Source organism: Brienomyrus brachyistius, chromosome 5 (genome assembly GCF_023856365.1).
Source record: "Brienomyrus brachyistius isolate T26 chromosome 5, BBRACH_0.4, whole genome shotgun sequence".
Lineage (NCBI taxonomy): Eukaryota > Metazoa > Chordata > Actinopteri > Osteoglossiformes > Mormyridae > Brienomyrus > Brienomyrus brachyistius.
Window position 1 is genome coordinate 18,782,876 of NC_064537.1, and position 27,901 is coordinate 18,810,776.

The following is a 27,901-nucleotide window of genomic DNA, read 5'->3' on the forward strand; positions in this document are numbered from 1 at the left end:
GTATTTATAGAAAAATGGGTCTTCGGAGTACCATTCCACAAGAAAACTATTAAGAGAGAAAACCCTGCCAGTGTGTCCTAGTTTGACGACACAAACTCTGATGACAGCACATTTGCTGAATTTCAGTAGCGATGCACAGCCTACGGATGTTAGCTACAGTCCTCTTGACGCCTTTTTTAGTTTCCTCATTTTGGAAGGGAGATATTTATCAGGACTGCCTGTTTTGATGTGAAGCCTTTTAAGAGCTGGGATCTTTTTCACCCGAGCGAGGCCGTGGTCTGCAGGGGTTTCCGCCATCATGGTATAGATGAGAAGGATATGGGGCATCTGCTTGCTTGATACCTTTCAAGCCTCACAGGAGCCTCACAGAAGCAAAGCAAAATGAAGAAGTTTTTGCAAAATCGGAAAGGGAGACACTCTCTCCGCCAGAGCAAGTCTGGCTCTCGCTATGCATCTAAAGATTTCTGTAAGTCAGTTTGTTGTGGCTCCTCTTTCTTCATCGAAAGGAGAGACGTACAAATCCTCTTAACCCTTTGGGTCCAGTACAATTTTTATTTATTTTTTTGCGGTGAAATGTATATAGACAATTCAATTACTAGTAAGAAAACAATATGAATGGCATTTGTCAATTAGGCATTTCAGACTCTGTTTAAACTATATATTTCTATATATAAGAAATGCAAATATTGTCTATGTGTATTATCATTTTATAAATCAACATTCTCTAGGTTCCAGCATCCAATTTGTATTAATCCAGGACTTGCTTTGATACAAATTTATTTAATACCCAAATGTAGCACATAGAACCAATAATTCATATGTATGAAAACATCTGGCTCATATATTCATTGTGAGTAAAGCTATAGTTTTCTCTGTAATTCTGCTGTGCTGTTTGAGAGTTAGGTAAACCATCTCTAAATATTAGGTTAGCAATTATGTACATGCAGTGATACTAAAAAAATCATTCATATTTGCACATGCTTTTGAAATACGTGAATGTGTTTGTGACTCTAAGACTGTGTTTATGCTGTGCTTCAGATAACATTAATAGATAATTCAATTCATGATTAATACTTCCATCTATCCATTCATCCTCTGATCCAGGAAAGGTTCACAGGGAGTTTGTGTACTGAAACATGCACTCGGGAAGCCTTTAGGAAATGGGATGAAATAAAGGATTACAGGATATTCTGTTATCTGGTGAATGTGACAAACCACACTTCAGCTTGAAGTGATTTTATATGTAACATCTTAAGTTCCCGCTGCCTCACCTTAGCTAATCAAACAAGCAATTTATGTATTTTTTTAGCAGATACTTTTATCCAAATTGACGTATATTTTTGAGAAAGACAGTAAGACAGTCCCTGGAACAACTAGGGGCTAAGGGTCTTACTCAAGGGCCTAACGGTGAAATCTCTCTGCCGACCCTGGGATTTAAACCAGTGACCTCCCAGTCTTCAGCAGACACACACTGTTTAAATAATCTTCTCTGTCCCTCTGAATGGGTGTGTTGTGTGTGTGTACTCTCTGTATGTTCAGTTATGTGTTACGTATCGGCACACACCTGTTTTACGTGATATAACGAGATGTGTTACAGTAATGGTTATTTTTGTATTACCATTTTTAAAGGTAAATGTTACATTGTTTAAACTATTTTTCTTGTCCTCTCGCCTGTGAAGTCCTGACAATGCCAGCCTCCAATCAGGGCTGGCCAGAGGACTTTGGCTTCCGCCTGGGGGGCAATGGGCCCAGCTACATCCTGTCTGTGGAGGAGGGGAGCAGTGCACACCTCGCTGGGCTGCAGCCAGGCGATCAGGTCCTGGAGATCGAAGGGCAGAATGTGTCCACTCTCGGCACGCAGGCCCTGATTGCCCTGGCCCAGGCCCAGAAGAACATTCCTCCCAGCATTGGCGTGGTGTCACGCATACAGCAGGTCAGAACTGACTTAGCAGTAGCGGTCATGTCTCTCTCTCTCACTCACTCACTCACTCCGTGTGTGTGGGCTGAAACTCAGTCATCATCCCATGCAGTCATACTTCATAAAACCTGCTTCTTCAGTGCTGAGCTTACATGTAATTAAAATTCTTGCGCAAATTACACCAAAAGCAGTAGAAATATTAGTTATATAACACTAGATAATAATTCTTAGAAGAAACAATGTGTCACAGTAACTATTCCTATACCATCTGCTATTAGAATATGAAAATGAGCAAATTAAGACATCAGAGAGTATGGTGTTACCGTATCGGTTTCCAAGTTTGGTTAAGTCAGTTTCTGAAGCTTTTTTTTTGTTTTCCAGATAAATAATTTAATTTCTCTGACTTACAGATAGACATCACCCCTGGCCCTGATGGTCGTTTTGGCTTCACTATCGTTGGTGACTGCCCCCTGCTGGTGGAGGACTGCTCCCCAAACTCCCCAGCTGGGCGCAGTGGACTGAGAGCAGGAGATTATGTCATGGAGGTGAATGGGATTCCTGTGCGGCAGCATGAGACAGCCGCAGCCATGATCAAGGCGTCCCAGGGCCGCACGCTGCGGCTGGGCGTGCTGTGCATGGCAAACCAGCAGAGCCGCGCTGGTGGAAGCATTAAAGAGTTCCACCAGGGCGGTGACGGCCTGCGGCAGGACCGGAAACACAAGGCCATTGAATTTAACAAGAAGGTGAGCCTTGATTTGGTCTCACCCCATTTCTGGTGACTTCTCATTCACTTAATATTCATGTTTCTGGTCTGAATGTTGACTAGCTTCCTGGTTCTCTTTAGCATCCACGTTTCCCTTGTAAATATTACTTCTAAATCCTAAACAGAGATCAGTTTATGTGGTGAAGATGTTGATGCTGGTTTTGCTGCTACCTGTGGGTTAAGGAGTGCCCTTGTGCATGTGACAGATTGAGCAGGTCCTGGGAGACGAGCCCGAGGTGAAGAATAGGCTGTTCTCAGTGCTAAAGCAGTACGCCACCGAGAGGAAGGTGGAATATTTGGCCGCCATCCTGCCAGACATCCTGACCACTGAGGAGCACCGTCAACTCATTGGCAATATCAGGTAACCATAGAGATGATTACAAAGCTTTTGCTTGCGTGGGGGCGTGTCTATTGTGGTTCCAGGTGCCTATGACACGCTGGTGTTCTGACCCCTCCCATCATCAAAAACTCCATGATACGTACTGATGTCCTATATTTGTGTATAATACTCACATGCTGACAGCTATATGGTGGCTCAGTGGGTAGCGCTGTTGCCTCAAACCGCCACGGATAAGGGCTTGGACCCCACCACTGCTCTGTGCTTTCGGAGTTGCCATTAGTTTCCTGTGGGCACTCCAGTAAAGTGAACTAACATCTCTAAATTGCCCATAGCGTGCAGACAACTGTTATTCTGAGGCCTACAGGGTGTTCCTCACCATGTGAGGATGGGCTTTAGGCCCGCACTGCTAACCTGTGCTGGATAGGCAGTTGGAAGATGAACTATTCTCAAGAAAGCATTAGTATAAAAAAATGCAGGATAGATTGTGTTTCAGTCTCTGGGTCTACCTTTTTATGGTGGGCGTTATTGCCTGCTTACAGTGAAAGGTCTGGCTCAGCATGGGTTGGATAAAGGTGACTGGTGTATGTAGAATGTCACACGCAGGGTGTCACCACTGAGAAGTGACAAGCTGGAGTGACAGTGTGCTTTTGCCATAGCATGTCTTTGCCGTTCAGGTCATTTGTGTTAAGCATGCAATGCATTAAGGATACGATCATTTCTTTGGATATATTTCACATTACGGGGTGGGGTACAGTGTCTCACATCTCCAGGGCTTGGGCTTCAAATCCAGCCTCTGTTCTGTATGTGTGGAGTTTGCACCCCGTGTCATGCAGGTTTCTTTTGGGTCCTCCGGTTTCCTCTTGAGGTCCAAAGACATGCAGTCAGGCTAACTTGCACCTCTTGTGTGTGTATTTACTCTGAACTAGCATGTCATGCCACCCAGGATCTAACCCAGCCTTGTGCCCTGTGCTACTTGGGATAGACTCCCCATGACCCTGACTAGGATAAGCAATTAGAAGATGGATAGATGGATGAATGGATGGATTTTACATTTCAAATAACCTTGTAGGACACCCTTTAAGAACTATATATAATTATGATTGCATATGAGTAATGAGGGATATTAAACATTATTTTGGAAAATTATTCCTGAATGCATAAATTTATGAGCTATGACTTAATGCTGGTAAAACCAAGAATGCTTTTGTTGCAATATATGAATAAACGGCAAAAGCACATGTCATCTTATATATTATATGCATTACTGCACTGTACGAGAAAGACGAGACAGATATCTGGAGGATATGCCATTTGAGAGTTAATTATGTCCTACAAGACCTTTAAAAATCCTGAGCATATTGTAAAGGAGCCATGAGAAGCTACAGCGTGTGAGTCTAATGTAGGTAGACTGCATCTGGAGCAGCAGGAACGTGAGGAGTGGGGGAAGGAACTCGGATCTGCAGCTAATCCAGGAGCCTTTCCATTAAGGAAGGAAATTAGGGCGACTACTCTCCGTGGTCTTTGTAATTACTGCTGTGCACTAGTTATGAGCGAGCAGCAGTCTTTTTCAGCATCGTACCCTGTGACCGGCAAAACTCACAACAGATGGCGGTGTTAGGTTCGAGTTCAACAAGTTCATGAGCACATGAAGACAAAAAAAAAGAGCCACACGTTTGGAAAATAAGGAGCCGCACATGCAGATGAAAGGCAGATGAAAGGGATGCATCCTTCTGGGCCCAGATGTAATCATCCGTGTTTTGGTACAATTCATTAGAAAGAGTTTGCTCGTGCAGTTTTTTCATACGTAATTACCGCACCAAATTTCCATCTACATAAATGCATAAAATGAAGCCACTTCGGGAACATATCTGGGAATCAATGAAAGTAATTAATTAAATCCAGGGGGAGACTAGAGTTGGGGGGGGGGGGTGAATAAATGCAGGTCCTCTGGGAAAAATCTGCAAATCGGATTCACAGATTCACAGTGGAACGTGCTTCATAAAATATTAAATGACAAAGAATATGGTGTCATGAACACTTTGTGAGTCTGTACTTTGTCACTTTGCATATTAGCCATGTATTGTCCCTCCTGTACAAAATGCAAAGTATGCTGTCAGTATATTGGCCTTGAGGTGGCACTGAATCCTAAGTCAGAATACACATCCAGACTGGGGGGTGGTCTGGGGGTGAGTTTATTCACTCGGTTCAGCTTGTCTGTACACCCCATCATTATGTAACATTAGGTTTTTTTTTCTCTGGCCGTCAGTATGTCGTCCTCTCAGACAAAGGTGACCCAGTATCCATGATGGTTTCCTCTGTCTGTTTTGTCCCCATACTCTTATTTTACTTCCACCCCGCTGCTCCCATCTCCGCTCCTCTCCTCCAATAAAGTCCCTTCATGCAGTCTTCATGTCACCGTTCTATTCAAGGGCAAGTTTTACGACGTCCTTCAATCAGGAGGAGTCTGCGGTATCCTAAAAATATTCAGTCACCCGAGGCAGTAAGTGTTACCATGACGCAGCTGGAATATTGGCTGGAATGGATTAGTCGTGTAAAAAGATGAGTGTCAGCAGCATGTCTGTGAGTCTATGTCTGTGAGTCTATGTCAGTGAGTCTATGTCAGTGAGTCTATGTCAGTGGTGTTTTCACTCTTCAAGATATAACCAGTTTAGAAATTGATTGGGTTTATTATAAGATGCTATGACGGGCCTGTTATATGTTAAGTTTAAGGTATGTAACAAATATATAAGGGGGTGAGGCATGTGCTTGTTTGTTTATATTGCACTTTGTCTTTGATATTGTGTCTTATGTTTGATATGTGTCAACTGTGCCCAGATAAAACATTTAAAGTAAGATTTTCATTGTATGGTGTAACTGACTGTTTCTACCATGCACATGGCAATAAACTTCTCGACTTAACTCTTAAATATATAACTTAAACTTCACATAAATCCATCCATTCATTTTCCAAACTGCTTATTCTTCTGGGTCACAGGGGGACCGGAGCCTATCCCGGAAGCTATGGGCACGAGGCAGGGAACAACCCAAGATGGGGGGGCCAGCCCATCACAGGGCACACTCACACACCAGCCACTCACACATGCACACCTACGGGCAATTTAGTAACTCAAATTAGCCTGTTTCTGGACTGTGGAGGGAAACTGGAGTACCCGGAGAAAACACCATAATGACAAGGGGAGAACATCCAAACTCCACACACATGTAACCCAGGCAGAGACTCAAACCCAGGTCCCAGAGGTGTGAGGCAACAATGCTAACCACTGCACCATCATGCCACCCCTTCACATACATGTATATGAAAAATACACTCCATACTGGATTTCACTGGTTGGTGAATCATCGTCATTGTCAATAGTAATAACAATGATGTACAATGCTGCATATAAAACCTCTCAGCAAGCATTGACTTTGAGTAAGGCTAATATTTACCTGTGTGTTCCATCTAATACTGCTTAAAATAAGCATTAACCAATGTGTATGTTTCCCACACATCTTTTCAGACAGCAACAGCATAGGGATCAATGCTCTGAATCTTAAAATGACCATTTCCACCCACGCAAGCATATCTTGATGTGCACGTGATGCAACCCTGCACATTAAAAGTCCCATTACATCATTAATAGCACAAGCCGACTGTAAAGACACGTGTGGCTGGATTTTACTCCTTTGTCACTGCAGGAAGTGTTGTGACTGAGACTTGGGATTTCAGAAGGGAATCGTGACCCCCTTTAAAACTCCTCTTCAGGTAGCCATTACGCCTAGCAGCACGAGGGCTGACATGCACCAGAAACCTAGTTCTAGTTAAGAAACGCAAGGTCAGGCATGTGGGTCATGCAGACACCCGTTCAATCATGTTGCAGCATGAAGACCCTCCATGTTTTCTCACATTTAATGTGCCACCAGTGTGAACTTACAGAAACATACTTTTTTATGAGTTATTAACAGAATACTGAGCTCTCAAAAACCCAATTAGAATATAATGCAGACAGCTGATCTATACATACTGTCTCAGTTTCTTCTTACTTATTTCATATGTTGCTGCTAATTAGGTTTAACGAGAAAAAAGTTTTGGGTATCTTGAAGAAACTATTATTAGTGTTTCTGTTTGATGCAATGCAAATTACTAGAATAATGACACTGATCCGGAAATTCTGACACCTCCCACCCCCATTAAACTTTGGCTCTTGATACCCTTCTGATCCCAGGGCAGGGGTGTCGTTAGAGATTTTGGGCCCCGTGAAAACATATCATATTGGGCTCCCAACCCAGACCAGTCCAATTATGTTCCAATTTTTTAGGAATCGTTTTGAATGTCCCACACTTTACGGCGCCCCTGTCCTGGGATGACCTTTAATTAATTAGCTGCGATGATTTGGCAGATACTTATGCATGAAGACGTCAACTGTATCAAGTAGGAGTAAATGAAAGGAAAGTGGTAAATGAAAATTGTATTAATTGACATTTGCGCATCAGAACATGTTATTGTTGACGGAATGGAAAATATCTGAAAAACTGAAAAATAACGTAACTATAATATATACTACAAGTTTCATATAAAGCTATAACATTTTCCCATACAGAGAAATAAATATTGTCTGTATGCAGCTATCTGCATGTATCTGAAAGTGCAGAATGTTTTAGTAGATGTATTAACAAGAAGGTTTGTTCACTGCTCGATGTTATTTTGAAGCTCTAAATCATACAGTCTTGAACCTAAAATGTCTAAAATGTATCAGATGGCTAGTCATTGCAGATATGACATCCATTAATCCAGGGGTCTCCAACTCCAGTCCTGGGGAGCTACTGTCCAGTGGGTTTTCTATCCTCCCTGGCTTCTGATGAGCCACACCTGCTCCTGGTATTTGCCTGAGAACAGATCTAGCTCAGCAGAAGCCAGATAAGATAGAAAACCTACCGGACAGTAGCTCTCCAGGACCAGAATTGGAGACTCCTACATGAATGCATCCATCATTCTTCCAACTACTCATCCAGTACAGGATCATAAAGTCAATCCAAGGCAGCACAGCTCAAGGCAAGTAACACCCTTCATGTCATGCCAATCCACTGTAGGGCAAATTAAGAATATAAAACGATTAATAAAATAACAATTACAATCCATGGATCTTAAATTCTTCAAAGTCTATTGATATGCTTATGGTCAACATAGTGATGCAATTTAACCCTTGACTGGTTATACATACAATGTCCACAATGTCCCCTTTTCCAATTGGCTAACATCCCAAATATTCTCAATGGACTTTTCCCATTCTATTTTAGACAACCTACTTCTTATGAAAAAGAAAACCAGAGACTGAATTATGCATATTAATTGTAGAAATGGCCATTAACTTAAGAAGTACTAGTGAAGTCAGCACTTAAATATAAATAAATTAATTGCAATAAGCAAAAGTTATTAAACGTTGTCAGGTATAAATATTGAATTAGAAAGATTAATAACTATTAGTTTTCTAAATCTAACGGTTTGAAATACATTTATTAAAAACATAACAAAAAGTTACACACAGAACTTACATTTAAAATGAGCAATTAAGCATGGATATACTTTTAAAAAATTAACATTAACTGTAGATAACAAATCAGCTTGTCTTCTGGTATTCTTCTAGTTTCCATGGAGACCAGCCTTAACGTTTTTTTTTTTATTGCTGGCCTATTCATCATATGTATATGAACCAGACTCACATGAACATTTGTTCCTTGTTAATATCAGGGTCTCACAAGAAAAAAAAAAAAAGTTTGGACAAAATAACAGCAGGCGGTGGCCATTCCAAAGAAGCCTACCGAAACAAATGGCATATTATACGTTAGACCCTGACCTGTGAAGGCTGGTGTCCCACCCTGGGATCCGCTCCGGACCCCCACAGCCCATGGGACAAGCAGGTATAGAAAATTGATTGATGGAACTTAGGCGTTTTCCCCATTGTAATACATTTCCTTAAAATGACACTTTGCTATTCACAATTTTTGTAAATGTTTTGACTAATGAAATTAGCTGATGTTTTATCCAGACGCAAGGTGAGCCCCTGCACATTATTCGTCATTCTAATTTATTACTAAAACAACAGATACTGTGAAGCTGAATCTTTGATAGTCATAGTTACTGCTTTATTTTAAAAAAGCCGCTTCTCTTACTTCAAATACAAGAATCACAGTATAATTCCGGAACGTTTTGAACTTAGAGTCAAAGAAACATGGGGTGCGTGGTTTGAACTTCTGCTTCGGTTTATTTTCCTTCAAGTCATGGCTTTACTGTAAGAATAGATACGAATTTTACAGGTTTTCTTACGAGGACGGTATTGAAGGACGCATTTAACGACAATTAATAATATGACTTGTTGAACACGGGCAGCCACCACAACACTCTACTGTACTTCATTGTGTTGTGCGGGTGTCCAGAAGCGAGACATCAAAAAACCAAACAAGCAAAAAAGCACTAACAGCAAAGGATGAAAATGATTCAATGACCACTTATCACTGTAAAACAAAAATCATAAACAAGCTCTAGAACTTAAAAACTGAATAACTGCCAAGTGAGGCGTTTGTTTGGAAGCTGTCCAGAGTCGTAACGCAAAAGCACAGTGTGTCCTCACCACGGTCGTTGTGTAGAGATGCCTTTCAGATTGTTCTAGAGTCTCACATATTTTCTTGAATAAATAACTAAATAATGGTCTTGCTTAGAATGAGTCATGCTTCAAGTAGAAGTGGTTTGTAATATATGTGTGGGCCCTTCAACAGGAAAGCAGTTCTGCAGAAAGGCAGCCTTTTATTAACTGCATCAGCATGGACTTGTATGCATGCAGCAAGTTTGCTCCATTTTTACACAGTCACATACGTAACAAGGTCGAGTGAATCTATAGAAGGAAGTGAAGAGGTGTTCTGTATGTGTCGTGATGTTCTCTCCATTGTTCTTATTCTGCGTGTGCATAGGCAAAATAGATTTAATGTATTCTCTTGCGTCACAAATCCAAGCTATGCCTTTGGGAAGTGCTTCCTGAAACAATACTGCGTTACCCATGAAAACTTTATCAATAGGTCAGAATGCAGTCTTTTCCCTTGAAACGCCGGGTGCTAGCGCTTATCGCTCTCCTTCGTTAGAGGGAAGTGATGGTTCGCTTTACATACCACTGTGCACCTCGTGGGTGGAGCGACTGCCTACTGCGGCTAAACGTATAGGAGTATTTGTAATGAGAATTTACCGCACTAAGGGAGGGAGCAAGAATGCGAGAGAGTGAGATAGATAGAGAGAGAGAGAAAAAGAGAGAGATAGATAGAGAGAGAGAGAAATATTCAACTCCTCTCCAGGGGTGGCTGTGTATCACTGTACTCCCTCCCACATACGTGCTGTGACCGCTCTCTGTGCATCACACCCGCTGGCTCGACGGAACGCACACACTTCAAACTCGGCATCGGGACCTGCTAGTTTCACAGAGATTTCCCTCTCCCCCCCTTTTTTTCCCATATCAGCATTTGTGGATTACGGATAAAAAAAAGACTAGGACTGATCACTGGTGTACACTGCTTACTGATTTGCACTCACTTTTCCCCATTTGCGGAACATAAATTTTATAAAAAAATATTCATATATTTAAAAATAGCTGAATATTCATTAAGTAATTTAATCAGGTTATTACTGATTAATTAATTTATTTGGCGCTTCAGCCACCTTAACGTACAGTAACACTTGTTTGACAGTGCCTATATCTAGTTTGTTCTTCTTTTCCACCTTGTTTAGTTCTCCCTGGATAAAAAGTGTGCCATTATGAGCTCAGGTGCTTGGCACACAGTCAGAAGGAAGGACGACTCCTGATGGTCCGGGGGGTGCTTCGCTGAGGGCCGAATGGACAGCTCCCGCTGTGCTTCTGACGTGCGCCTCCCTGTGTGATGTTTGCCAGGATCTTCATCCCCAAGAAGCACCGACAGCGCTTCGACGAGGTCGTCTCTCAAAGCCTGGCCAACCGGCTGTACCGCAGGAAGAGCCTGAATGACTCGGCGCAGAACCGGCTGCACCGCAGCCGCAGCGAGGACCATCCTGAGCGCCTGCAGGTGTCCACCAGAGCCAGCTCCGTGCCCCGGTCTGGCGGCGAGGAGGACGCGCCGCTGAGCAGGGGCTTGAGAAAGACGACCTCACTGATCGCTGGGAACTCCTCTGGGGGAGCCAACCGCAGGTCAGAACCCCAGAACCGTACCGTCTCGGTCCTCATGCTATCAATTAACAGTAATCTTTAAAAGATTACTAATCTTTAAAAGTAATCATTAAAAATGCCAACTGTTTGAAATGTAGGAGAGAAAAAAATCAGCCAGTGATGCTGAGCGACGTTTGAAAATATGAGATAAATATGACATAACATTTATAATTTAAAGTATTGAACTATGCACTATTAATGTTTACAGAAAGATCTTAAGTTGTGCGCAGTATGAAAATTAAGATGAGCGAAAATGCCGATAGCTATATCCTGCATGCTCAGCATGCTCAGGCTGGGATGTACGTAAGGATCATTGCATAGAGAAGGTGGAGAACACTTTATAATGTAAGAGAGAAATGTGTGTGCAGTGCTTACCCTGGGATCTCAGGTAGGAGTGTATAGATGGATAATTTCAAAGTATGAAGATTCCCACAGGGGACCTTTAACCGGGGTTACGGGGTCAAGCATGCTGGGAAGGCTGGGCGGTGACGATGGCGAAAGCATTTTCTTTTTCACTTAATGTAAAGCTACAACACCGTACCTCGCGGCGTATCCTCAAGGGTTACCATAACAACAAAACAAGCGCTGCTTGAATGTCAGTGAAACTGACTGCTGCCAGGGTCAACTTGTTGACTCTCATGCAAATCAGCATTAAGCATCCATCTAGATACACAAAAGCCAAGCAATATCTGCCAGTAATCTAAAGAATACCATGAGTGCTTTGCGTATAATTAAAAATATTTCACTTCACAAGAAAAAAACACCAAATAGAGTAAGACTGTATACAGACAGAAGGGAGAAATTTACAGTTATCGTATTTACCTTGTTTTTAAAGACAATGTAAAGCCCTGGGTTTTTATTTTCAGGACAGTGCGCATATTCAGAGGAAGCACGAGTTTTGGATTTACGCTGCGCGGACATGCGCCTGTATGGATTGACTCAGTCCTTCCAGGTATGACGCAGTGCTATCTGTTTTTTGATTATGTATTTGTTGTTATACAAACAACATTTTTTGCATAATTTGTCTGTTTTGTGTTTCATAATACAGTTTTGGCAGTACTGAGAATGCTTATTATGGAGCATATGAGAAAGATCGACACCAGTTACATAATGAACACTGTCACTGATGAGACGTCCAGCTGTCCACACATCAGGATTGCTGCCGTGTACTTATAACAATACATTTTAAAATATCCCAGTTCCCAAAAAAAGCCAGGACTGAAACTGGGAAATGGATTAAGGCTCTGAGTTGACAGAAACGAATACTACTCCCATTGCTAGGAATCCTGGGAATTGCCATTAATAGCACTGACATGTCATGTGCAGAGATTAAGTGTGCCAGAGGTATCTGCATTTCTGACAGTCACTGACTAACCGAAAGGTGATGAAGATGAGGATGAGAAACAGGCATTTGAGAAAGCAGTTCTTCTACTGTGCAAAGCAAACAGTTGTTCGTTTGAACTGGCGCCTTACTGTCAGCACATTGTAGAAAACTGGAATGACAAATGAAAGTTGACAACCCTTGGTTCACTTCTGCAGCCTAGTCTCCCATTTGCATAGTAAGAGCCGCAGTAAATATCTCCATGCCATCCTAATAAGCCAGTCATATAGGAACTTCTTCCTCATGTTGGTACAGTGCATGAATTTATGCACACACAGACACAGACACTGACACACACACAGACACACACACACACACACACACACACGTAGGGTATACCTATCATTATGGGGCCCACTCATTCACTTCTATGGGAAAAATGCTAACGCTAACTATGACCTTAACCCCCACCCTGCGCTAACCATAAGTAACCAAGCAAAGAGTTTTTGAATTTTTAGTTTTTTCATTGCAGTCACTGATTTTTATAAAATAGAGTTTTCCCTTATGGGGACCAGGAAACTGGTCACCAGAAGGGAAAAAAAACGGATATTTATCACGTTATGGGGACATTGTGTCCCCATAAGGATAGCTATACCCGCTCACACATGCGCATACACACACATGCACACACCTATATATTTTTTTCAGGATGTTTTATTTGTATTCCAGTACCCTGCCCCGGAAAGCACTGTGTAAAGTTGCAGTAAATGTTTCCTTAAAAAATGCCTTTGTTAGGTGTGAGACAAACATATATGCACAAACACGGGGAAGATTAGGACTGTGTAAAATGGCACGGAACATATAAATTTAAAACAGGTTTGTTTAGCATATATAATTGACGTAATTAGGTAGGAGTTCAAGTGTCAAGACGGGAGGGAGACAGGAGCTCTGGCTTGGAAAGCATGATTTATTGTCCTCTTGGTAACGTTTTCCTGAGTTACAAAGGGCACAATTAGCTTTGTGATGAACACTGTTGCAAAGTCACCCATTATAATCAAAGAATAAGCCTACAGTAACACAAATAGACCATGGTGGTTACATGAGGGATACTAACGTTTATATTTCCTGAAGCTGCTGAATGTTGTGTCTTGGTCTGTTGTTTCAGAAGGTTTGCATGCTTGATTCTTTAAATGAATTATTAAATAATGCCTTTATGTTACCTGGCTGCCCTTCAGGAAGTCCAGCAGAGAAATCTGGCCTCAAACCTGGGGACCGGATTTTATTTCTCAATGGACTGGACATGAGGTGCGGACTTAAAAGTTATACACAGAACAGTTTTAAAGACTTTTTCAGACCTGTATAGAAAAAGATATTTCCATTCTTCAATTAAAATCGAGCAACTCTTGGCGCAAAGCACATTCTGTCTATTTAATACAGTTTTAAAGCATCTGGCTTTAAACCTGTGTGCTTGGTAGTCATGCCAACCATTGCGCCGTTGCTGATTTTTTTTTTAATGATCACAACTCATTATATGTTCAAATTCGCATAAATAAAAAGTTCTCAGTTTAATCATCGCCACATCAGTGAAAAAAACTAAGTTAAAATAATGGGATGAAGATAAGGAAACAATTTAGATAGATAGATAGATAGATAGATAGATAGATAGATAGATTGATAGATTGATAGATTGATAGATTGATAGATAGATGAAGACTGTGTGTCTGCTCTTCAGGAACTGCTCCCATGAAAAGGTGGTGTCCATGCTGCAAGGCAGTGGTGCCATGCCCACGTTGGTGGTGGAGGACGGACCTCTCACCTTCACACTGGCCGAGCCGGAGAAAGAGGACATCCCCCAACGCTCTCGTTCCCGTTCCCGCTCTCCTGTGCTGAGCTCCCTGCAGTGGGTGGCCGAGATCTTGCCATCCAGCATCCGGGTCCACGGGCGCACCTTCAGCCAGCAGCTGGAGCACCTCCTTACCCTTCAGGAACGATACACCATCTGCAAAGCCCTGGAGACCTTCTTCCAGCACAGGTGGGGGGTAACAGATGCTGAGGACAGTTTGACTGACAGGACACATCCGAAATGCCTGCTGAGCCTGAGCTCGAGATCTCACGTAGGCCACTCCACTCTCTTGTGTACAGGAACGTGGACACACTCATTGTGGACGTATTTCCCGTGCTAGATACTCCAGCCAAGCAGGTGATCTGGCGCTTCATCTTCCAGCTGCTGACCTATGAGGAACAGGAGCATTGTCAGCAGAAGATCTCTCGCTTCCTTGGGTACAGAATGGCGGGTGCGTATCATAATTTCCGTCATTCGGTAATTACCGGACTTCACCTGGGAAAATCTATTGAATTCCAACAAATTTACATCTCTCCAATCATTCTGTCTGGTGAAAACAATTCCCTGTAAGCACAACTTGAACTGAAAAAATGAAATTTCCACATATCCTTCTATTTTAAAAATGAATTTTCAAATATAACTTTTTTTATGAACGTGGAGCCAATAGGCTTGCCAATATGTGGAACGAAACAACCATTATTTGATTTATTTACTCTGGTAAAGCGTGCGTCACATACCAACAAACAGTGACGTGTGAGAGAGATCAGACTTGGCGAGATAAGCAAACCTTAAAAAGTATTTTCTGAAACCAAGCAGGTCTAATGACAGTGACGACGGTGAGTCTGAGATACATTCTGACGTCACAGAGTCTGTGGCCTGTAGCACAGGGAAGTTGCTTGACTTCAAGTCAGTAGCAGAATGCCATTATTAAAATGCTACAGCCAGACAGGCCTACATGTATTTTTTGGTTTCTTTGCAAATAGTTTTCATTCTATTTTATTTCATCTGAAAATGTGTGAAGCTGGAGGAAATTCTTGGTGTTTATGTGTTACAACGTAGGCTTGTGTAATATTTATTTATTCTTTTTTTGTGTTATGAATGTGAGTCTTTTGATGGGACTTATTTTATTTGAAGTCACCTACTAGTATTTATTTATTTTTTTACCAGAAACACTGGTACGTCCTCGTACCCATGGCTTTCAAGTGTCTTCTACCCTGCAGGCATCATGTGTTAACTTCTCAAGCCTTGTGTCCTGTCTATGTTCTGGCAGCAGCAGAGGAGGCTGAGGCTGGCCCAGACCCCCACAGGCGCAGCAGCTCTGTGAAAGTAACCGGAACCACCTACAAGACCAGTGTGCGTGAAAGGAGCACGGATGACTCAGTCATAGGCACTCACCTGGGAATGGGTACTCACTCTTCCATACCTGTCGAAATCGCTGCATAAATGTCTTCTTTGTGGTGAATTACAGCTGTGACTTTAACGTTTCCAGCATAGCTCAAGTATTGCAGACGGAGTTCCCCTCTCCTCATACGAACCCTATGGCAGGCTTTCTGACACTCGGGTCGCATTTGCTGAAGAACATGTGCTGAGGGTTATTGTGAATTCCTTCAGATGTATATTAAACGAACTCTGTTATTTTCTTACACTGCGGCAAGTCGAGTTCCGTGTGTGGGAAGCATCTTGAAGGTTTTGATTTGTTTATCCTGTGTGGGTGAGAGCATTTTTATTATCAGACTCTTCTACTACCAAGGTCCTCTAATTAGTAGAAAGCTGGTTTGTTGGGCAGGAAAATAGCTTTTTATCACAAATAATAACGATGATAATGGGGCTCACATCACGTAGGAGATGTGATGGACTTATTTTCTTGTCCTGATTTTCTGGTGAGATTGATGCTTGTTTTAATCCTTGTTGGGCTGGTCTACACACTGCCATTGGGCAACTGCTACAATGTTGCTTTTTACCAAATAGTGTAGTTCTCATCCACACAGACGTAAAGGCAAATTCATAAACTTGGTCATACAGAAGCATGTAATGTCTTATGGGATAAATCATATACATTGAATAAATTTCATGGTACAAAAAGAGAATTTAATTAATCAACTTAGCTTGAATATAAATAATGACCATAATTTAATACAATGAGATACAAATAAAACTGGTTTGCAGTCTTGAAGTTTTGAAAATCATGCAGTAATATCCAGTAATACAATCTGTCACTTTTATCCAGAGGTGGATAGTTCAAGTCCAGAAATCCAGACCAAGATTTTGTTTCAACCAATCAGTTGAGTGTAAAGAGTCACAGTCACACAGCTGGTTGGTTGAAACAAAATCTTGGTCTGGGTTTTTACTTCCTGGACCGGAGCTATCCACGTCTGCTTTTATACAGCTGTAGAATTTGAAAAAACAAGTGTAGTCAGGAGTCATGCTGTCCAAAGCTGTAGGTGTTTCCCTGCTGTCTGTGATCACGCTGCTAAAGTCATTCAATACTGCAGAAAGAAAATACTTATTTTCTTTCGTATTGACTCTTCCTAAAGATGTTAATGCATTTCATGTAGCCTGCCAGTGAATTGAAAGTAAATTTACCTGCTGAATTAGATCCCAATGAGGAAAAACCTCAACTAAAGTGATAAAATGACAATAATGATATGAGGAAAATGAGATGTCTGGTTACTTTTAATTGGTTAGCTAATAAGAGAACACGCATGCTGTGCTGCTATGTCAATGTCAATGTCGTGGGTATGCAGAGGCCCTGGGTACACAGCAATGCAACGGCACATGTGCTTCTGGCAGGTGTCAGCCTGTGTATGGTCTGTCCTGCTTCTCTATACGATCCAGCATGTCTAGCATAGCTTCCGTCTGAGGATGTGTCATCTGGCTGTGCACGTGTCTCGGAGACCACTTCTTCTGGTTCTCAGGAATTTATAGTAACTCTGTGGAGTTGGGGATGAGGCTGGGTCCAGGAGAGAGGCAATCCGGTGATGGCACATCCCTCCCAGAGACCTCAAACCTAAAGAACGTGGGTAATTCCTACAAACGCATGCATGTGAACGCCTTCTGGGAGATTCTTTTTTCAATAATCCAACCATACGCCAACCCATAGATGTCAGGAGAATATGCCGAGATCGAGAGCGTGACTGGGGGGGGGTCTCTTCTGAGTGACTCTCCACCTGCTCGAGATGATCTTTCTGGTCCAGAAGCCCATGCACAGTCCCTCTGCCCCTCCATGCATACTAACAAAGGTACACTACGCTTTCCACTCAGCCATACGTGCGTTTGACAGACGATGTTTATCTGTGGTGTGATTCGTTTCTGAGATACTGACACTCTAAACCAGTGTTTCCCAATCCAGTCCTCTGCGACCCACAGACAGTCCATGCTTTTGCTGCCTCCCAGTTCCTGGTAGGGAGCAAACATGGACCGACTGTCACTTCCTGAGGACCAGATTGGGAAACAGTGATCTAAACTAAAGTGATCAGCTTATTGATGCAGTGGCGTCATGTGAGTTCGTCTTCATTATGACCAATTATATAATGCTGGCATTCTCTGCTGCAATATAATTGTTTATTAACTAAGCTCTGCTTATGCTCCGTTACACAGACTATCAAGAAAGGACGAGAGCTTGCAAGTACTTGTACAAATATGTGTCAGTCTGAGCTGAATTGTGTTTTGCTCTCTAGGTTACGGAAAATTTGCCCCCACTTTCTTATGGACGGAACCCTTGCCCAGTCCCCAGTTTAGAGACTATCCACAGGCTATTCCCTCCCCAGGGAGCACTGATCCTAATCCTTACATTAGTCTGGACAGCCCCCCACCTTCCCCGGAGCCTGAGGACTATCCCCCCAGCCCGCCGTCCCGTCGGAAAAAGCTGTTCACCTTCTCACGACCACCTCGCAGCAAGGACACGGACAAGTTCCTGGATGCCCTGAATGAGCAGCTGGGCCACTCTGGCGTGAACGTAGATGACTTCATGGCCCTGGAAACAGATTATGAGGAGGTTGGTAATCCAGCCACAAAAATGAATAAATGAATAAATATGAAGCTAACCTATGGATTGAGCTCATCTTTTATTAGTATCTTTTATTTCATTTTTTTAAATCTCAGATATCCTAACTGCATTTATGCTCACTTTTGTTTATCCACGGTTTTCTAGCTCAGTATTTTGTTGTTTTTAATTGTCTTTAAAGGATTATTCAGAATTAATAAAGTTATCTATCTATCAATCTATCTATCTATCTATCTATCTATCTACTCATCCATCCAACAATTATCCATCCATCCATCCATCCATCCATCTACTCATCCATTCATCTATCTATCTATCTATCTATCTATCTATCTATCTATCTATCTATCTATCTATCTATCTATCTATCTATCTATCCATCTATCCATCTATCTATCTATCTACTCATCCATCATCATCCATCAATTATCCATCGATCCATCCATCTACTCATCCATCTATCTATCTATCTATCTATCTATCTATCTATCTATCTACTCATCCATCCATACATCATCCATCTACTCATCCATCCATCCATCAATTATCCATCCATCCATCCATCTACTCATCCATTCATCCATTCATCTATCTATCTATCTATTTATCTATCTATCTATCTATCTACTCATCCATCCATACATCATCCATCTACTCATCCATCTACTCATCCATCCATCCATTCATCTATCTATCTATCTATCCATCCATCCATCATCCATCTACTCATCCATCTATCTATCTATCTATCTATCTATCTATCTATCTACTCATCCATCCCTCCATCCATCCATCTACTCATCCATCTACTCATCCATCCATCCATCCATCTATCTATCTATCTATCTATCTATCTGCTCATTTGTACTGGAAACCTTGTTACCTGCTCCTATATAACTGATGAAATATATATTCATGAAAGCTACTTGGGGTAAACAAGTGAAGATAATAAAAAGAAATGGAGTCTAAATGTGGGTGAAAATGACATCAGACTGTTTTCTAGATGAGCTTCCAGGATGAGCAAGAGGCAAGCTACCTACCACACGAGCTGAGCAGCAATGAGCATCAGAGCAGTAGTGAAGATGGGGTCTCCCTCACCTACTCCTCCAGCTCTGACCACATTCCCCCGCCTCCCCAGAGCCCCCCGCCGCCCCCGCCCATACAGTTTAATGACCCCCCCCTGCCTGTCAGCTTCTCCCCAGAGCATATCCCTAGACCCTACTTGCCCTTCCAGCATTACCCCATTCCTCCACCACCTCCTCCCCCACGGGTTCACCTTCCCACCCGGCAGTCTTTGCACAAGAGGCCGCCGAGCGTTGAGGACCTCCAGGCCCAGCCGATGCATGCATCTACCCTGCCCCATGTTCCCCTGGTCTCCCAGGCCAGCTATGCGAGTGACCCAGGTCTCCAACAAGTGAGCCAGCCTTACCCGGGTCCCCAGAGTTACCCGTCGCCCCAGGCGTCTCCCCAGCCCATGCACCCGCTCGAGCGTGCCCAGCGCTCCATCCAGCGCCACACGAGCCATCAGGCCCACAGAACCACACCCAAACCTGCCCCCCAGTCACAGGTGCACTATTCCCACCCATCTCAGGCTGCACATCAGCTCCACGAGAGCCCCCACCCACTTCTCCACCACGACGGCATGATGTCAGGTGACCTGAGCCCGTCGGGCTCTTTGCACCCGCCGCCTGTGCCCCCGCCACCCCCCCCTCCCTGCATTCCCCCTCCATTGCCACAGTCTACTCACTACACCCCAGACTCCAACCACATGAGCGTGAAGCGGCTACGGTGGGAGCAGGTGGAGAACTCCGAGGGAACCATCTGGGGGCAGGTGGGCACCTCCTCAAGCTAACACTCTATACTAGTGGCCAAAACTGTGGAAACACGTCCAACTGTATTACTGCTTTTATTCCAGTTACTCATCATCTACTGTATGATATTTGTGACATTCTTTGATTGTTCATAAACATTACCGCCAATATCCGTGTAGTAATTTTTAAAGCATAGTTCTAAAAATGCTTGGCGTTTCCACAATTCTGGTCACTAGTGTGAAATCATCATTTAGTCATCTGATAAAAATGACCCGAGAGCAGATAACTGACGTAAAGGACTTGGCCTTTCAGCTCGGTGAGGACTCTGACTACGACAAGCTGAGCGACATGGTGAAGTACCTTGATTTAGAGCTCCACTTCGGAACACAGAGGAAGACCAGTAAGCGGTTTTATGCAAATGCTCACACGCTCTCATCCTCATTGCGTCACCATGTCCAGAGTGAACAGCGTCCCGAGTGGCTCATATCAGCACAGCTAATACTCTGCACACCATCCTTGGACACAGAACAGCTGCTGCTGTCCAGTTGGATTTAACCAGATGGGGTGGCAAATCCTCCTCTTGATCTGCATTATCTACCATGAATATTAATGCTTAATATTTGTAGTTTGCCTCTCATTTTCACTATAAATATAATTTCTTGTACTTTCCAATACAATGTAGACATGAGTCAAAACAGACTTGCATGTGTTTGCATCAGTACAAGTTTGTTTGATACATACTGATACACCTGGTATAGACTATGAGGTACTTCATCTGACTCATTACAGTAGTGTATATATATATATTCATATATATATGAATTTATTCCATATTATTATATGGCAGTACAAAAAACATATATAGAGTATGTTTCATTAAAATCTAAAAAAGAAAATTAACACAGGAAATTCTATAATATATGTCATATAATTGATTAATTGAATATGTAACTTTTAAGGTAAAATGAATATCCAACATTAAACTGTTTGTCTAGATCATCTTACCACTACTTGCCTGATTTATGTTGTCTTGTGTTTACAGTTTCTGCTCAAGGTGGCCATTCTCTCTGGAGACCTTTGAATTCATCTATTCAAAGCCTCTGAGAAACGCCATCCATGTTCTCCATACTGGCACCTCACTCTTCACATTGTCTAGAGATGAACTGTCTGTAGGGGCCACCCGGTGCCAAGAACGCACGTCCTTACACTGTGATTAAACATGTCAGTTTCTTCCCCAGAACCCACCATCCTGCCCGAAACCTTTAAAAAGAAAGACGTGGTGGAGATTCTTTCACACAAAAAGGCCTACAATGCCTGTGAGTATGACTGCATCACGTCAGCGGACAGATCACTGCCCCGTGTCAGGCGATCACCTGACACGGCTGCCCAATGAATGACCTCGGCGGCCATCTTTGATTTTGCACTCAATTAACTGCATCAGTCGACACTTTACTTTCAGATTTGCCCGCTATGGCTTTGTGCTCGTGTGTGATGCGGCGTCCTCCTCAGAGGCTGTGTCTAACCTGTCCGGCTGCTCCTCACAGCCATCCTGATCGCGCACCTGAAGCTGTCCCCCGCAGAGCTGCGGCAGGTCCTGATGACCATGATGACAGAGAGGCTGGAGCCCTCACACATCAGGCAGCTGCTGCTATACGCTCCCGACGAGGACGAAGTTAAGCAGTACGAGCCGTACAGCCACAATCCCAGCAAGCTGAGCGAGCCCGACCAGTTTGTTCTACAGGTGCCTCATCAGCTCGGGGATCCCCTCCAGCTTACTGCAGACCGTCTTGGCTGGCTGCACTTTTGGCTGGCATTCCGGTTGGCTCCTGCCAAGAATAATTTGTACGTGTTTGTTTGTTTGTGGCCGGTAACAGATGCTGTCAGTTCCTGATTATAAGACACGTCTGAGAAGCCTCCATTTCAAGACAACGCTGCAGGAGAAGACAGAAGACTTAAGGGTCAGCTACGAGTACATTCAGAAGGCGTCCATCGAGCTGAGGAACAGCAAGAGACTGGCCAAGATCCTTGAGGTTTTACATTGCTTATATTTTTGACCTTTATTTACTTTATTGTACATTTTTTTCCATAATGAAATTAAGGATATATATGTGAGCCAAAACGTTATGACCACCCCCAGCTGAAGTGAGTAACGTTGAATATTTCGTAAAAACGGTGCATGTCAAGGTGTTGGATATATTAGACGGTAAGCTAACATTCGGTACTGGTAGTCAACATGTTGAATGCAGAACAAATGGCCAGGGATAGAGATCTGAGTGACTTTGACATGGGCCAAATCATTATGGCCAGATGACTGCATCAGAGCATCTCGAAAACGGCAAGGTTTGTGGGATGCTTGCGGCCAGCCGTGGTGAGTACCTGCTGAGAGTGGTCCAAGGAGGGAGAGACCACCAACAAGGTGTTAGGTAGCCAGGACCTACTGATATTTGAGATGCGAATGAAGGCTATACTGCATGGTACAGACCAACAGAAGCGCTACTGTGGCACAAATTACAGATAATTTTGATGATGATTACAGGAGTAATGTGTCACTGTGTTACAACACAGGGCATTGTGTCCTATTGCCTCCCCTGATCAAAATGATCTGCCATTTGTGCCACAGCAAAATAAACAAACAATTGTTGAATGAATGAATGAATTGAATTGAATGTATGTATACATACATACAAACACATAAAATTTGTCAGGGGCAAAACTAAACCTGTTACAGTTACATTGATTTTGGTTACATGCAATCAGTGGTGTTTAAGAATAAAAAAAAAATTGTTGTGAATAGTTTGACACAGGAAAGGAGTAATCCTTTTGAAACAATGTTACCTAAATTTTAATTCTAAAAGGCCAGTTTATATTCTAACTTTTGATTAATTCGTTTTTATATTTTTGAAATCTAAATGTTTCCATACCTCTCTTCAACAGTTTGTGCTAGCAATGGGGAATTACCTGAACAACGGTCAGCCAAAGACCAACAAAACCACAGGATTTAAAATAAACTTCCTCACTGAGGTATGTGCACGTATTTACAATGGAAAAAAACATAGCTAGTTGTTACCATTGTTTTATAATATCCCAGGATTCATAATTCCCCATTAACCTTCACCTGAATACACAAACTAACAGGATAAATAACTACACCTGACTTTCAAGTTTTAGTAAGTGTGGTTTTGTACCCTCAAAAATGTCATGTAGGACATTTATTATAGGATTCTGTGGTAAATTGGCCCAATCCTATTATTAACTGGTTTATCCTATGGGAGATTTTTGTAACATTTTGTACAGTATTCTGGAGTACATGAGTTCATTATCACTGCTGTAAATGTAGGTTAACATGACATTTCAGTAGAACTTCTGTCGCAGGACATTTTAATGGCTACAACTAGTTAGATGTTTGTTTCAAGCAAGAAATAAACAATCATTCCATAAATGGTAACAAAAAAATCTGCATAGAGTCACTAGTTAGGAGTCCTTACTGTTTTTCTCCTGATTATTATTATTATTTCTCTTTGTGTTTTTTTCCCCCACTGTCGAAATCATGTAGTTTAGGTAAACTGGCGTCTCTAACTTGTGTGTGTATGTGAATGTTTGCCTACATTAGGCAAGCAGTTTCAGAGATAGATAAATGAAGACAAGAGCTGTTTCAACTATTGGCCTGGAAATCTACTTTTAGTTGTATCTAAGAAGTAATTTGTCGCCCGTTGAACCACTTCTTCTTTCTTGTAGCTCAGCACGACAAAAACTGTGGATGGAAAATCAACTTTCCTACACATTCTCGCCAAATCATTAAGCCAACACTTTCCAGAGCTTGTAGGCTTTGCCAAGGATCTTTCAACTGTGCCGTTTGCTGCCAAAGGTAACAGAACTCTGCAAGATCTTCTGTCCAAAAGTGCATGATCTGTGCTTGTGGTGAAAATGAACATATGTGGTCTCAGTGTCTTGGGCTGGATCAACTTGATACTATATTTATTTTTAAATTATGCTAATGGCAGATTGTGTTTCCTTTTACACCTGCAATTACCTAAAAAAACAGATTACTAGAAGTTGTTTACAGTAAAAATAGACTTGAAGAAAGCATCCGGGTCAGTGATATCAGTCGAAATTGTGACTATACTAATTAGTTCTGGTTCCCATAGTGGCTTCCTGCTAATGCATTTAATACCACTCTCCCATCAGTCAATCAGAAATCCATTACAGCAGACCTTCACGATATTCATTCAACTATCAAGGATATCAGGATCGCCTGCCAAAAAATGCCTACTAATGATGAAGATCACTTTGCTGCTGTGATGATTGTATCCTTTACATGTCTCAAATTTCAGCTGCATTACAGATAGTCAGAGCAAAACATAACAAGGATATTGATTTTGGACAGTATCTGAAAATGAACAGTAAAGTAGCAACTCAAATTTTGAGTTACTGGGAATGCATCAATACATTGTGATGTGTGAAAATACTAATAATGAATGATATATAGACTATATCCATGCGTATCGATGCAGATCACCTGTTCTTTGTCTCTCTCTCTTATTTAGTCATGCTTTTGGCTCTGCTAGTGAGCAGGGCTTAGTGAGCAGAGCATCATCAGCGCATGCACAGCTCTGGTACAGCTCACATAATTTACAATGGCGAACCATCTCTTCGCGGTTTGGCTTGGGCCTGAAAACTTTGTGTCTGAATCCTGGCCTGATTGATAATTTTCAAGTCAAAGCACAACCGAACTTCTTGTGAGCTTGCCCAGGATGAGCAATTAGAAGATGGATGGTTGGATTTAATGGGCAACCAAGCCAATTTATGGGCAACCAAGCCAATTTAAAATAAATGCTCAGAAATGTTCATTATCTATTGACAAAAAAGCCTATTGGAAAAGAAATCCCCTTATTCTGTATGTTTAAATGAAGAATCATCTAATGCAAGTCTTGTGTTAATTGCAAGATACACTTAATGATGGACATGTAATTAAATAACTTGTAAACTATAGTTTAATATTCTGCATAGGAAAACATGAAGTCCAAACACTAACACTGACTGTTCTGTTTATAATGTGATTCAAATATTATACAACATATTTATATTATGTGTATTATATGACTGTTACATGACGTTGCTATCGGAATCCAGAACAGCACAGAGCTGTTCTCTTTCAAATAAGCAGAGCTTCTTTGAGATTTGTGCTTTGTAGGGCTGTTGTACATGGACGGCTTGCGACTGGCACCTTGACGGGTCTGTCAGAGCTTCTTAGAGAACTGCCATCCCACAGTGCAGTCTCTGGATTCCCTGCAGCACCGTGCCATAGATGAATTCTCCAAGGTTGCGTCTTACTTTGGAGAAGACAGCAAGGCCACCACCACAGAAGCCTTCTTTGGTATTTTCGCTGAATTCATCTCAAAGTTTGAGGTGAGCTGGTGCATTAGCCACAATACAATGTGAAACAAACAGACATTTTGCTTTTAGGTGGGGATTTTTGCTTTTGCTAAACATCTCCTAGGGTAATAAAAATATAACAAAGAAATGTCATGTGTTGAAACTAGCAATGCTATTTTGATGGCATATCCAGCATTGCATGCATAATGTCAGTGTCATGTCTGCCCCAGTGCTTGTCAGTAATGGGCTGTTTTGCAGAGAGCGCTTCATGAGACCCAGGTTGTGGAATACAGCAGGAGCTCCCACATGACTTCACCCCTGGCCTGGTGAGAGCCGGCTGGCAGCCTTCACATCTCACTCATGCCAGTGTCAAGGGGACACACAGAGCACTTTCATGACTACTGGAGAACTCACTTACCTCGGAGAATATCAGCTTCGTGTGGGAAAATTAACATAACTCCATATACAGTATTTCAGACATGTCTTGTCTGGTAATAACATCTATTTATAGAAGATTGTTTTATATTTAAATGTAAAGTGGGACGGCAGATCAAGTGGCAGCAAGCGTTTATTACTAGGATCATTCAAAGTGGGTTGAAACGCACAAGTCCATTACAGATTATTTGAAAGACGCAGCTTATCAGATAGACACTGGAACACAACACAAAGAGTTATTTTTCGGTACAGGATGAACAAATCATTCATACACTGGATTGGCTGAAACGGTATTATGTCTCAGAGGTCGTACGAAGGACGATCAGCTGTTTCTTTTCTTCTATCGCCAAAGGATGATGAACTGTCAAACTGACACTTATTTAAAAAAAAAAAAAAAAAACGATGTAAAAAATAAAAATTGTTTATATGTCTACAGGTGGGTGATAAGGTGCCTCACTGGCTAACAGTGTTGCGTAAAACATGGAGAATTACTGGAATCACACCTCTGCCATGTGATGATATATAGAGGTAGAAGTTGCTGGTTTTCCGTACGTTCAGAGCAGAGGTGGGATATTAACCCTCTGCAGGTGTGAGGAAACAGTCCATCCATTATACTAACATAGTATAAGGCCACTAACGTTTAATTCAGAAATGAAGAATGATGGTATAATCGTACATTATACATCGCAGTATAACATAATACACTACATCATGGACTAAAGGTACAAGCAAAACAATATGAACATTACGATACTTGCATAGCGTTACTGTTTCACTGGAATGTCCTTTGCAATTGATTTTTATAACTGGATAATGAGACCATATTCATATATCACAGTAGTATACAAAATGTTCAACCCAATTTTTATTTGTTGATAATTTATTTTTTGCATATTAAGCTGAGGTTAATACAGCAATGCACACACAGTCAGAGACTGGGATATGAAAATATTACTGTGATATACCTGTGCTGGTTCTCACCCCTTGCCTGAGTATTATGCATTATAACCTCCTTCACAGCTTCAGACACTGGAAAGCGCAAGTATGTGAAGCCCAACAGGTCTTACTGTGCATGCAGTCGTTTTTCATTTTTGGTATTGCTTGATGTGCTTCAGGTTTACAGGAATGATCTTCTGTAGTGCCACAAATAATAATATAACTTAAGAAGCCCATGCTATTTGATAAGGCGGTATGTGGCCACCGCGTGCCAACACCTCCAGCCAAAGGTAATAGGTATTATTTTCACTGGCTACACCTGAGAATTTCACTGGACAACTGCGTACAAGCAGTGTCCCAACAACATCAACGTAGCATTAAAACTAACCTGCTTTATTTCCGGGCAGCTCAATACCTGCTCTTATGGATTTGTTCAAATAAAACAGAATTGGAAATGATACATTTTGTTTTAAAATCCATATAGCTGACATAAACATTTTGGCATATATCTCATGGATTCTCAGAATATATGTTAATAGGTTATAGATTAACTTTCATAATTTCAGAAAGAAATAGAACTCTTAGCGTTTTCAGGTTTAATGATCAGATCATTTTACAAATTCTAAATATGGTTAGTTAAATGAATTTATTTGAATATAGATTAATTTATTCAACAATATATTAAATATAAATTGAAATCAAACTGTTTGCTGCTTTTACATTTTTTTTTGTTAATTTTATGTTTAAGTAGAGGTGTGCTGCTACTGTGAAATGTTCAATATTGGTCTGAAATAATACAGGCCACATTATGGCTTGTGATACAAGATACCTATTTTGTATTGTGTACAGCAAAGACAGCTAGTTCTGGAAAATAAACATTCTATATGTATTCTAATACCTTTGTTGTTGTTTTTTCTACAGTTTCTGTTGACTGGT

The 27,901-nt window shown here is 41.8% G+C and overlaps 1 protein-coding gene across 3 annotated transcripts; it reads left to right on the forward strand.

Annotated features, from left to right (window-relative positions):
- grid2ipb (glutamate receptor, ionotropic, delta 2 (Grid2) interacting protein, b) lies at nt 1–27,860 on the forward strand. Of its 3 annotated transcripts, none has more exons than XM_049014797.1 (23): nt 1–466; nt 1,680–1,933; nt 2,329–2,661; nt 2,888–3,042; nt 10,953–11,225; nt 12,110–12,195; nt 13,800–13,869; nt 14,297–14,596; nt 14,707–14,858; nt 15,678–15,812; nt 17,323–17,423; nt 17,508–17,646; nt 18,085–18,401; nt 19,414–20,241; nt 20,534–20,621; nt 21,448–21,537; nt 21,766–21,962; nt 22,096–22,251; nt 23,156–23,242; nt 23,957–24,086; nt 24,407–24,525; nt 25,463–25,627; nt 25,853–27,860. In XM_049014797.1, exons 1-23 carry the CDS (start codon nt 382–384, stop codon nt 25,922–25,924), a joined length of 4,332 nt encoding a protein of 1,443 aa, XP_048870754.1. In that variant the 5' UTR covers nt 1–381; the 3' UTR covers nt 25,925–27,860. The 3 variants fall into 3 exon arrangements, with proteins under 3 accessions (XP_048870754.1, XP_048870755.1, XP_048870756.1); XM_049014798.1 differs by having other exon boundaries at nt 15,681–15,812; XM_049014799.1 differs by lacking the exons at nt 17,323–17,423; nt 17,508–17,646.
- The last annotated feature ends 41 nt before the right edge of the window (nt 27,861–27,901 follow it).

Excerpts from the sequence above, each read along its gene's own strand:
- grid2ipb (XM_049014797.1), top strand. The coding sequence starts at position 382 with ATGAAGAAGTTTTTGCAAAATCGGAAAGGGAGACACTCTCTCCGCCAG. Across the intron at positions 13,870-14,296 it reads CTCAATGGACTGGACATGAG|GAACTGCTCCCATGAAAAGG; the intron begins GTGCGGACTTAA and ends TCTGCTCTTCAG. Across the intron at positions 17,647-18,084 it reads CTCCATGCATACTAACAAAG|GTTACGGAAAATTTGCCCCC; the intron begins GTACACTACGCT and ends TTTGCTCTCTAG.